The 12,500-nt window shown below is 45.3% G+C and overlaps 1 protein-coding gene across 2 annotated transcripts in view; it reads left to right on the top strand.

Moving 5' to 3' along the window:
- LOC123498579 (ubiquitin carboxyl-terminal hydrolase 48-like) overlaps positions 1-12,500 on the top strand; it is a 72,116-nt gene that overhangs the window by 36,179 nt on the left and 23,437 nt on the right. For both annotated transcript variants that reach the window (XM_045245833.1, XM_045245832.1), the window contains exons 16-18: positions 3,939-4,120; positions 5,955-6,092; positions 6,198-6,377. In XM_045245833.1, coding sequence (XP_045101768.1) covers positions 3,939-4,120; positions 5,955-6,092; positions 6,198-6,377 — 500 coding nt within the window. The remainder of the gene's footprint in view (positions 1-3,938; positions 4,121-5,954; positions 6,093-6,197; positions 6,378-12,500) is intronic.

Below are 12,500 nucleotides of genomic sequence, written 5' to 3' on the forward strand. Positions count from 1 at the left end.
TGTACACACACACACACACACACACACACACACACACACACACACACACACACACACACACACACACACACACACACACACAGCAGAGAGAGAGAGAGAGAGAGAGAGAGGATGGGGGAGGGATGGTAGCAGTAGATCGTACGAGAGAAGGAAAAAAAAAGATAGAGCATGGAGACGGATAGGAATGAGAAAAGTGCAAGATTAAGGAAACGAGAGAGAGAGAGAGAGAGAGAGAGAGAGAGAGAGAGAGAGAGAGAGAGAGAGAGAGATGGGAGGAGGTGAGGCATTAAAAAAAAGAAAAACGTTGCGCGGGAGCATAAAAGAACAGGGGGGGGAGAGAAGGGAGAAAGTGAAAGCAAAGCCGAGAGGAGAGTAAGGCAGATGAGAACTTGTTATGGGAGATTACAGAACTTTTATGTGTTACTGAATAAAGAGGTGGAGGAGGAGGAGGAGGAGGAGGAGGAGGAGGAGGAGGAGGAGGAGGAGGAGGAGGAGGAGGAGGAGGAGGAGGAGTACCATGACGAAAACAAAAGGAAAAAAAAAATAACCAAAAGAGAAGGAATTTTGACAACCCACCTTTAGAATTTTGCATTGAGTGAAGTATAGATTAAAGTCACAATAGACGGGCTGCCTATCAAGCATACGTGGGCGTCTTGGGGGACCCGAGGTAGTTCCTCCATTACGGGGGCGGCCCTTTGGGAACCCGGGGTGAGACTGGCGATGCATAATGTTAACGCTGCTATTGATTTCCTCCGCCATTAACGGCCCTGGCGAGAACCACTAACGTTATGGTCCAAAAAGCTAGGCAGGCGAGGAGGGATGAGTGTGTGTGTGTGTGTGTGTGTGTGTGTGTGTGTGTGTGTGTGTGTGTGTGTTTATGTGGAAAAAAGACGGAACTTTCGGAGGGGAGAGAGAGAGAGAGAGAGAGAGAGAGAGAGATTTTTATGTATAACTCTTCATAAAAAAAGATGTACTGTATTTTTTCTGTCTTTGGAACGGAAGTTAATCTCTTTTTGTTTCCATTTATGGTTTTCCGTAATTAATATCTTTTCATCGGATTGCATATTGTGTTGTGTTGCATGGGCGACTGGTCGTGTCTAGGTGGAGGAGAATGTAAGTCACTAACGGTGTTTCTATATATTGACAAAGTTGCGCCAGAATGTGCTTAAGTAGAAGGAACTTTACGTCACTCACTTGGCAGAAAAAGGAGAGAAAATGCTTGTGTTGTACTGCTGTAGCTCGGCGCGTTCCTCTTGGAAAAAAAAGTAAAAACCAATATGAATGAGGTACTCCTTTCCTCCTCCTCCTCCTCCTCCTCCTCCTCCTCCTCCAGTCTCCATTATTTGTATCCAATTTTATTGAGACAGTACGAGCGCAGATGAAAAGTTTTGAGAACATGCTCTTTAATATCCTGTTATGATGGATCTCGCTGTCATTACCGCTACTGCTACTTCTATTATATATTTCTTTCTTCCACTTCTTTTTCCTCCTGTTGTGTGCTGTTGCTGCTGCTGCTGCTGCTGCTGCTGCTGCTGCTGCTGCTGCTGCTGCTGCTGCTGTTGCTGCTGTTGCTGCTGCTGCTGCTGCTGCTGCTGCTGCTGTTACTACTACTGCTGCTGCTGTTACTACTACTGCTGCTGCTACTACTACTACTACTACTACTACTACTACTACTACTACTACTACTACTACTACTACTACTACTACTACTACTACTACTACTACTGATGTTGTGTTTGTCCTCCCAATCCCTGCCAGCATTAACAAAGGTGGGCGGGACAGAAGTAGGAGGAAGGGAGGAGCAGAGTGCATTCTTGGGACGAAGTGAAACCGTAGCACATTATTCTTCATGGCTCTTACTACTTATATATGTAGTGAATAATTCCACTTTCATGACTAGAGACGACCATTCGATCTCTGTGTCTTCCGAGAACGCATTTGACTGCGGTGACTCTTCCTGAAAGATGAGGACTTTTAGACAGCACGTGCGTAAAATGTATCACCGGACACAAGGGAGGTGTCACTCTGCTCTGGTCGGGAGGACGATAAGTACATGCAAAAGTGATGGTTTGAAGCGACAAACTGCGGTTCGGTGATAGCATTTCAACATTGGGATTCACTCAGACGTAAAATTTACCGTGTCATAACGACGCTGTGTACAAGGGAAGTTATAGATGTGCGAGTTTTTTTTTTCTTTTCTTTTTAATATCGGGATCAGCTGTGAATCTTTTGTCTGCTGAGTGTTAAGTTCGATGGTGAGCGGTACTGGTGAGGGAATAAGAGGAGGACGAGACTTTACCTGCCTTCAGTGTCTGGAAAAACTAGATTAAGTGTACCAGACAAAGTGTATCATGTGTTCTTAGAGAAGGAATAGAACAAATTAAAAGAAAGGCTTAGTTTAATCAATAGCATACGTAGATATGTAATCCTTTTTTCTGTTGTGTTGTTGAATGAATAGTGAGGGAGAACCTGTGACGGCTGTGAAGGTTGCGAAGTAGAAATCGAAGAGTTTATGTTAGGAAAGGTGAAATCCAATGGCAGTATTACGCGTTTGTTCCGAAATTGCCTTTGCATTTCAACACGACAAAAAAACCTCATGAATTACATATGTGAACCTTCTATATGTGGCTTTAGATATTGAGAGAGAGAGAGAGAGAGAGAGAGAGAGAGAGAGAGAGAGAGAGAGAGAGAGAGAGAGAGAGAGAGAGAGAGACCCACCCACCCAAAGGTTTTCTCAAGGGTAACTTAAAGAAAAGGTCGTTATGTCTTATTTTATCGTCATAAGTCTTTTGTTGTGATGATCAAGAGCTGTTTTTTTATCCGCTCTCACTTGCACTCCCTGCCATATATAAATATCTTCCCCTCCCCCCTCCCAACCTTCCCCGTTAAAAAAAAAAAAGAGAGAGGGAGAGGGAGAAAGAAAAAAAAAAAAGTAATTCAAATGAAGTTGTTTTTCTTTACCATACTTGGGGTTCGGCCCTTTTGTTTGGGGTCACTTTTTGGCCTCCACAACAATGGTGCTCGGGTGTTTGCGAGATTGAAGGGGTGCTCTGCTTTATGTAGTAGTCACTTGTGAGGCTTTTTTTCCCCCCATAGCACGTTTGTTTATTAATTTGATTTTTTTTTTCGTGATTGCTTTTGTCTTTTTCCTTTCTGTCGTGTGATTTTACTTCTCTCCTGCATTCTATTTTTCTTGATTTCTCTTTTTCACGTTTCTTTCATACCTCTTCTATCATTACCTTTATGAGAGAGAGAGAGAGAGAGAGAGAGAGAGAGAGAGAGAGAGAGAGAGAGAGAGAGAGAGAGAGAGAGAGAGAGACGAAGCTTGTTGCCTTTCTTTAATGAACGCGTGAAATTATAAACACTCATGCACGATATGCGTGTTTGGTTAATGTGCGCGTTAGTGCTTTTTTTGCCTTTGCGTGCGTGGTTGGAGTGAGAACAGGATTAAGTGGCAGTACAGCTAATAGTATTACGAGTTACTGGTATCACTCGTTCCTGGGTAGAAAAGGAAACTGTGTAATCTTTGTTGTGTATGGGTTTGCATGCCTCACTACCATAGCGGGAATGGTTTTTTTTTTTTTCACTCCCGAGTCCTTTATTTTTTTTTTCTGCAGTTAGTAATGTAAATGTATACTCACTTAAATCGTCCACACAAGTGTTCAAAAGCTTACTTCTCCTATTCCTTCTCTCTTTACTTATTTCTGGAGAGAGAGAGAGAGAGAGAGAGAGAGAGAGAGAGAGAGAGAGAGAGAGAGAGAGATTTCATGTGGCTGTAAGGCTTTATATTACCTACGATAAGTTGTGACTTAATTGAAAATATTTTTGATTACTTCTATGATATAATGTTTTATGGCACCACATTAGCTCATTTGTATGACACAAGTAATGAGTCAATTTCTACTTGTTATCCACCTGTAATGTGTTCACGCTTGCAGTGGTGTGTGAGAACGGGTGTGTGGAGATGCGCCTGGCCAAGGACTACGAGGAACAGTTTTCCTACGAGCACGAGATCATCCACGTCCGGCAAGTGAACTCCGTCACCGACATTCCCCGCAGACTGAGTGGCAGGACGCGGGGCCCCTCGCATGTCGGAGCCTCCGCCGCTCTAAACAACGAGGCAAGTCACGCCCCTTGACTCTTGACAGCCTTTTCAGACTTGGCGCCGTCACTCCTAAAAAGCTTTGGATCCTTCTCGGCGCCATAACTGGTGCCATACGTGACCTTGTTTACTAGGCGGACTTTTAGCACAGTGTCCACTGCACACAAACCTGACATTCCCATGTATCTATTCATCACACTACATACTTAATCTTGCCACGAGCTGATTAGAAACTTCGGCGTTAATGGTAACGCCTTTTCCTCTCCCTCCTGTAGCCTTCTTTGAATTGCCCTGACTATACTTCTGATTCAGATGTACATAGATATTACTGTAATGCTTTTGTCCGTGTGTGTGGTCAAAGCTTAGCTTCTTTCGCCTCCTGGAGCCACTGCCGCCACTGGCAGCAGTAGTAGCCGCCAGCAGGCCAGTCGGACAGCTTCAACAATTGGAACGAACGAATGACTTCCCCGAGAATTAATCTTGAAGGTGTTGGCGTGGAGGGGAAAAAGACGTCGGTAAAAAGTGTGGGGAACTCCTCACAATGGACTGAACCGTGGCACCTCGCTCGTATATCTTTGATAACTGGCTGACTTACTGCTCCGCGCCCTACCTGACCCACACGCTAATTATCCTACTCAAGCACTCCCACAGGTGATCTGAGACACCCTGATTGGTATTTACTGAACAAATACTTCATTCATACAATGGCAGACTGTAAGCCACCTCCTTCACTGAGGGAATATGCTCCTTTGTTCCTGGATTTACGCCAAGGGATATTTTACGTTTAGTATTTGTTCACTATGTTATACGAGACTATACAGAAGAAGGTTAAGTGCTCACTAGGTCTTCGTCAGGCTGAGGGACGTGCGTGGAGCGGTGCCCAGAAGAGGCTAGGAGTAACACGCGTCCCCTCCAGCAGCTGCTGTGACAACGCTGATGGTAAAATTGATGATCTAATGATATGTCAGCTCCGGAGCAGCTTATTTATTCCCTTATTTATTGGTGTGAGCAGAGCTGCGTTGAACTGACGCTTTGTGTTTCTTGTTCTTGTTTTGTATCGAGAGTTCTGTATAGGCTTTAAGTTATGAGCCTCCGATTCACTGACATTGTATCTTTCCATTTTTATTTATGTCACTATACGGTGTTATTATTATTATCTCTGCAAGATTAATGATATTCACCTTGTATTCTTTGTCGAGCTATGATATCATTAGACTTTTTACCCGCTCTGAAGGGTAGGAAGTGCGTGCGGGGAGTGTGTGTGTGTGTGTGTGTGTGTGTGTGTGTGTGTGTGTGTGTGTGTGTGTGTGTGTTTCTATGTCTGTGTTTCTGTTTGTGTGTGCGTGCCATGTGAGCTGGTGCGTGACCGGGATGAGAGCAGGGGCGGGTGGTTTCATCACTGGCTGGCGGAACTGTGTAATTATGTGATGGGTCACGCCGGAAACTGATCTGACACCCAGAAGTGCGCACTGATTACCCCGTCACCCAGCTGGGCGTCTCCCTTGGCCTCCTCCAGCCAGCAGGACGTCATCCATGGCTTCATGACATCCAACTGGGTTATCAATGCCCTTGCCGTCACCCAGTCTATTGTCTTCATTGGCAATAGTTTGTCATCCAGCCAGGAGACACCCATGCGTTTAGTCTCTTAATCCAGCGTCACATGCACCACTGTCACCCATCCGCCCATAGCGTTTCACACTGCCTGACGCTGTATTGACTTTTTTTTGTCACTCATGAAAGCATCGAATGGCATCTTCATTATGTAATCATAAGTCACCTTCGGAGTTATTTTATGTTGTTAACTGTTGATTCATCTTTATTAATTAACTAGCCAGTGTTCTTATCCCGACAGAGCTTGGGGCCTCGTAAAAAGCCTCGTCTGGCGACAGGTTCTGGGGGAGCGGGTGGCATGCCGTCCAGCAGTCAGCGGCTGGTTCGTGCCTCTCGCACCTTCTCATCCACTGACACCATCCGCGAGGTGCAAAACTTTGTAAGTATTCTCTTTCCAGGGTACAAAAATCTTCTATAGATGCTTAGCAAGAAATGTTTTCTATCTCTGCCTTTGTTATCTTCTCTTTTGTGTCTGTGATGTCAGATCGCGGAAAGGACCGGAATTTGGCCCATGCTGCAGACGCTTTGGGTTTGTGGAGAGGAACAGCAGAAGGGCGGGGAGGCGGAAGGCGGCCAGCCCTTGCAGCTCACAGACGACCATCGTGCCATGACACTCAACGCCCTCAGGATTCGCCCTGGGGACACAATCTACTTCAGAGCTGCGGTAATTACCCTTCCTCACATTTGCTGTGTTGTTCTGCCTACTTCCTTCTGAAATATTCGTGCATTACATTTTAGATCCTGACGTTTGTAGTGGGGCATGTGCCACTACAGATTTTTTCTTAATTCCTCGCATTTCTTTGAATCGTATGTAGTAATTATTATCCGTAAAAATATTGACGTAAAAGCTGAGGAGTCTGATAGATAATTTAATGGAGTTACACGATCTTGTTCAATCCATAAACATTTGCCACTATTAAAACACCATAAGTATGAAAACAATGAAGAATGAAAAGTACACGAGAGAGAGAGAGAGAGAGAGAGAGAGAGAGAGAGAGAGAGAGAGAGAGAGAGAGAAGCAAAAAAAATAAGGTGTGGGAGGCCTAAAAAGGGGCCGGGAGGAAGCCGATTAAAGTGCCCTGCAGAGTGGCGGGGAAAAAACGCGAAAAAAAGAGAAGCTGCGAGGATAAGGATGAGGGGAATAAAGAAAAAAAAGATAGAAAAAAATATTCGTATGGGAGTTTCCTTCTCGATCTTGGCCGCTTTTGTGGAGATAGTGGTAGTGGTGGTGGTGGTGGTGGTGGTGATGGTGATAATAATAATGATGGTGGTGGTGTACTGTTTACTATATAATTTCCGTTCTACTTGTGGTCGTTTTATTGAATTCGTGTATTTGTTGTGGCGACTTTTACGGCTGTTTTGTTTGGCTTCTGATGGCCGAGGGGAGGGCGGGGTCTTGACGTCTATTTTTTGCCCATTCCTGGTCTTTGTTGAGGTGTTATAATGTGTGTGTGTGTGTGTGTGTGTGTGTGTGTGTGTGTGTGTGTGTGTGTGTGTGTGTGTGTGTGTGTGTGTATAGGGTGTAGAGTGCTGCGTTGAGTGAGGTTCTCCCACGGATGTCAGAGTGATGGGCGTGTGGGTGCGAGAGACAGTAGGTAGGGAAGTAAGGGGAAGGAGGAGGAGGAAGGAAGAAAGGAAACTGGGTAGACTCCCATTCCTGGTTTTGCATCAAGGGAACCAGTGCAGGACCTCAATGTGTTTCTAGAGAAGAGAGAAAGGGGTGGGAGGAGAATACGGGAGGAAAAACGGAAGGAGGGAAGGAAGGGTGAAAGGGAAGGGGTATGGAGGGTTAGTCGGTGTCATCAAGAAGGTACAAGAAGCTCTCACTGTAGCGTTGTGTTCACCATCGGTTCAGTTGCGTCTGTGAGAAGGAATGTGAAAAAGGTTAGGGTGTGTGTGTGTGTGTGTGTGGGTGGGTGGGTGGGTGGGTGGGTGTGCGTGATTACGGTGGTGTTGAAAAAGAAAAGAAAAGAAAAAAGAGAGGAAATGTAAAGACAGGAAGGTGTTTCCGAATTGCGTTAATTAGTGTCCTGAATATAATTTGAGGTGAAAAAGATATAAGGAAAAAAAAAAATGATTTCTTGCGTAGTTGGCTTAAGAAGTTCATTGAGGGGATGAAGAAAAGTAGGAGGTGGAGACGAGTTGGTATCATGGAGCACATTGCCACATATGAAGAGGAGGAAGAGGAAGAGGAGGATTGGCACCATGAAATAAAGGAGTTTGTTTTACATTTCCACTACAAGTTGAAAAGTGGAAAAGGAAGAGCAGGAGGGAGAGGTTTGACATTATGAAACGTGGGAGTTTGTTGTACATTGCCACTACAAGTCTCCGTGTGATTGCCCCTCAGCCAGCGACAGCTCAGCGTGTTAGGCCGTGACACTCGCCGTACATCCGCGCTAATCCTAAATTGCTGCATGAGAACGGAACACGGGTCACTTCTCTTGATCCCATGGACTCGTCACTCATCATTGCTAAACTGCTCTTCTTCCTCCTGTTCCTCCTCCTCCTACTCCTCGTATACTCTCTCTACTACATTAGAGTCACAAAACATACTTATGTAATCGATATCTTGAATCCCTCTGTATGGTCTGCGGTAACGTCTGAATCACAGTTTGCTTTATTTACATTTCTCTCGGTAATTTACTTCTACTACTCGTTCAGATCCAAAATGTATTGTTCGCAGAGAAACCTTGTATACTTGTGCATGGGTGTCTGGCGTGGCTATTCATGTCATCGGATACAGTCATACTACAACTATTTAATTTCAAGAAAAAAAGTGCTGGATAGATATTTTATAGGTAAGGACCTCTCCAACCTTTCTATTATATTCCTTACAAAAAAAAATATAACATTGAGCACCTTTTTTTTATATTCGTCTCGTTCTTCATTTTTAGTTGAACATGTCGTCAGTTCCACGCCACGACCTGAGCTAAACTCTGCCGTGAAAGAAATACATCGATTGCTAAAGTGTGATTTATTAAGAGCAAGAAATTGCCTCTACCTGGTAATATTTCTTGAGTGTGGGGGCGTTACTCCTTCCTCCTCCTCCTCCTCCTCCTCCTCCTCCTCCTCCTCCTCCTCCTCCTCCTCCTCCTCCTCCTCCTCCTCCTCCTCCTCCTATATTTTTGTTTGTCCTCTTCTGTTCTACGTCCATTTCGTGTCCCAGTTATTCTCCACTTCGTCCTCTTCCGTGTTGTGCTTCTCGTCGTTTTCCTTGTCCTTGTTCTCTTCGCTCTCCTCCTCTTCCTTCTCCTTCTCCTTCTCCTTCTCCTTCTCCTTCTCCTTCTCCTTCTCCTTCTCCTCCTCCTCCTCCTCCTCCTCCTCCTCCTCCTCCTCCTCCTCCTCCTCCTCCTCCTCCTCCCAGCGTCCTTCTTCCATCTCATCCCTCTCTTTCTCCCTCCGTACCGCCCTCCCTCTCCGCGACGGCAAGGCTAGCCGGTTGAGGCTACAAATCTGGGCTCTGGAAGATCGGGGCTTATGCTTCTGATGAATGTGTTTCTCGGCCCCCTCAAGCACCAGGGAGAGGCTGTGTGGAAGAGGAAGAGGAGGAGGGGGATGGGATTGATGTTAGTGATACCTGTTTTTTTTTTTTTTTTTCATTTGTTTTGTGTGTTTATCTTTTTTAATGTTTTGATTTACATTTTCACTAATGTGAGATGGAAGTGTGGGTTTGCTTTCGTAACTGGTGATCAGATAGGAAATAAAAGAAGTATGCAAGTGTGTAGTTTTAATTAATTATTTATTTTAGTTTTATATTCAACTGAAGGCCAGACAAAGAAGCAGTGAGGTATGCCGTCAAATATACATAGATATGAACACATGCAAGCATTTTGAAAGGGAGACAATGAATGCCAGACAAGAATACCAATTTTGCAGCTCTCCCCTCAGTTGCACTATTATAAGCATCACTTGCAGCCGCTTCCGTCGTGTCTCGCTCTTAATTCCCTTAATTCCCCCCCATCACGACATGAAACACTTGCTCCTCCACCACTGCCACTTTACTGCCAGGAGTCTCCCAAAGCACCTTGAGTAACCGCTGCCACCATCACCATTAGCGGGTCTCTTCGCCGCCGCCTGTGCCGTCCTACTCCCCTAGCAAGACTTTCAGTTGTGGTCTTGGCCGGCACTGTCTCATCCCTGCCGGTGCCATAACCAGGTGAGGCAACATTCCCTGATGATGGAGCGTGGCATGGCCAGGAATCCCAGGGAGTTGAAGGTCTAGAAAGCAGGAGGAGGAGCAAAAAATAAAAGGGAACAGGAGACACGGGTTTGAGTTGGTATGGTATTGCTGGTCACTGTGGTCGTTGTCCACTCTCCTCGCCGAACATTATCCGCTGGTCTCGAGAAACATGGAATTCTGTGTTGGAGATGTACATGCCATTTGGAGTCTGCGTCTTCCTCTCCCGGCTTTTCCTGAGGCTGGCGGCAACACGAGTACTTGGCAGATTTATCCCGTAATCAAGGCTTAGTAATGCATTACGGCCTCTCCCTCCCACCCAGCCGCTGCCGCCATATATTACAGTAGGAGTCGCCCTCTGCCATCAAGTATACCTTAATTCTACCTTACTAGCATGGAAACCGCCTGGAAACAGCCCGGAACTCCCCCCACGGTGGCCTGGAAGCACATGACCACGGCCAGATTTATGTGGTAATCAATGTTTCATAATCCATTACGACTGGGAGCGGCCACGCCTTCCCCTCGCGGTTTATCATCAAGACGGAGAGGTCCCCAGCGGTGGTCTGAGGGCCGCCACCCACCCCGACCACACCAGACCTATTGCTGGGATATATCTCGCTACCTTCACCGCCTGCCTCTTATTCCTCCTCATACAACGCTAATGTCTCTCTCTCTCTCTCTCTCTCTCTCTCTCTCTCTCTCTCTCTCTCTCTCTCTCTCTCTCTCTCTCTCTCTCTCTCTCTCTCTCTCTCTCTCTCTCTCTCTCTCTCTCTCTCTCTCTCTCTCTCTCTCATTCATCATTTCATTGTACTTCAAAGTCACAATTGTTCGGTGTATTTTGCTCAACCTTGTTAAGCCTTAGGGTTTGCTTGTCGTTTTCATGTATTATCCGCATTAGTCTGTGTGCGCGGGCTTCTGCGTGAGTGTAAGTTCGTGTGTCTTGTTCTCCAGAAGCCATACGCGTGACATTTTTTTACGTTGTCCATTGGTGTTTTTACTCCACCCGGCGACCATACTACATAGTACGCTTGCGGAGGAATGTTCATCTGCCCATATTAAGCGCAGTAAAGTACTCTTGATGGCGGTACTGGTAGTGGTGGTGGTAGTAGCAGCAATAGTAATAGCAGTAATACGTGTAGTAGTAATAGTCTTAAATCTCTCACCACCAGTGTTGCATCTCTTACTGTCATCTACCATTACTTCGTCTGAACGCACTAACTGCACGCCCGTGAAATTTCAGACATTTAGTTGTTAGTTCAAGTAATGCCACACTTGCAACTTGGGAAAAAAATAAATAAAAGGACCATAATCCCAAGGTAAGCATTTGTTACTCCATGTCCTGATGTTAGTTTTTTGTTTCTGTCGTTGTTTTCTTTACGGCGGCTTGCGCTGAAGGAGTTTCGTGCATTCCTGCTCTTTATGATTGATGGCAGCGGTGGCGGCGTCAGGAGCAATGGTACAGGAATGGGGTTATGTTGTGTGGCTCTCAACTTCTCTTGACTACAGTAAAGAAGCCCCTCGCGGTGTGGACCGGCGGTGACCTCGCACCGCAGTGTAATCCCTTGTCAACATCGTATCTGTGTGCTTTCTTCCCTCGCTAAGCTCACCCATAACATGTCATTAGGTCACTCATCTCGTTGTCTATTTGTCTACTCCCACACACACCCCCCCTGTCCCCAAATTTCTCGCCTACATCTTGTCTGGCTGAAGAAGAAAGAAAACTGTAGGTAAGGTCATGAACATCGAGTCACAAAAGATTAAGGTAGGGGAGAAAAAGGCCTCTTAATCTGCACCTGTAACAAAGTCTGATTTAGAAGCCCTACACCAGCCGGCCCATCACTACTGCTGCGTCTTTCTCGTGTTTTATGTGTGCGGTAGTTTTTTTTAGCTTTTTTCGTCGAAGTTGTTTAAGGTTGGAAATGAATAAGTATCGGTATTAGCGGATATTCCTTTTGTATTTATTTAATGCTTTGATTGCGTGTGGGAAATTGTATTGCCGTGAGTTTTTGGAATCAATCTGCTTTGCGGTGGTGCATGTAAGCAGTGCGTTGTGTTTAGTATCGATGCCACGTGCAACTTTCGCACCCACGAACACTTATCGTGCATGAGACGAAAATGTCAAAATTGCATGCATTCTTTTGGCACCGGCGGTATATGAATCACTCCTTTGCCGCCGCTCATTTTAATCAATCATTTATTCGAAGAATTTAATTTTCGCCACCATTGCCATGTACCACAACCTATCTTTCCCCTTTCCTCTCTTATAATCCCCCTCCTTTCCATCCTCCCCTTCCTCTTAGCTTGCATAAGGGAGCCCTAAGCAGCGCGGCCTTCTTTGAAACACGAGCTGAAATACACCGAAGAAAATGTTGCAAGTGCCGACTTTTTGCTAGTAAGTGCTGTACCTACCTTTAGGACAACTGTTCTTTACGCGACTCCTTTCCATTCACAAAGAGATAGTTACGTATGCATTGACCGATTGATTGACTTAAGTTGAAAGAGAAATACGTGAAAAAAATAATGACTGGATGAACAAATCAGTGATTTAACAACAAAGAAGTAATTACGTATACTTTAACTGATTGATTGATTGACCTGAAGAGAAAGAGA

Source organism: Portunus trituberculatus, chromosome 48 (genome assembly GCF_017591435.1).
Source record: "Portunus trituberculatus isolate SZX2019 chromosome 48, ASM1759143v1, whole genome shotgun sequence".
NCBI lineage: Eukaryota > Metazoa > Arthropoda > Malacostraca > Decapoda > Portunidae > Portunus > Portunus trituberculatus.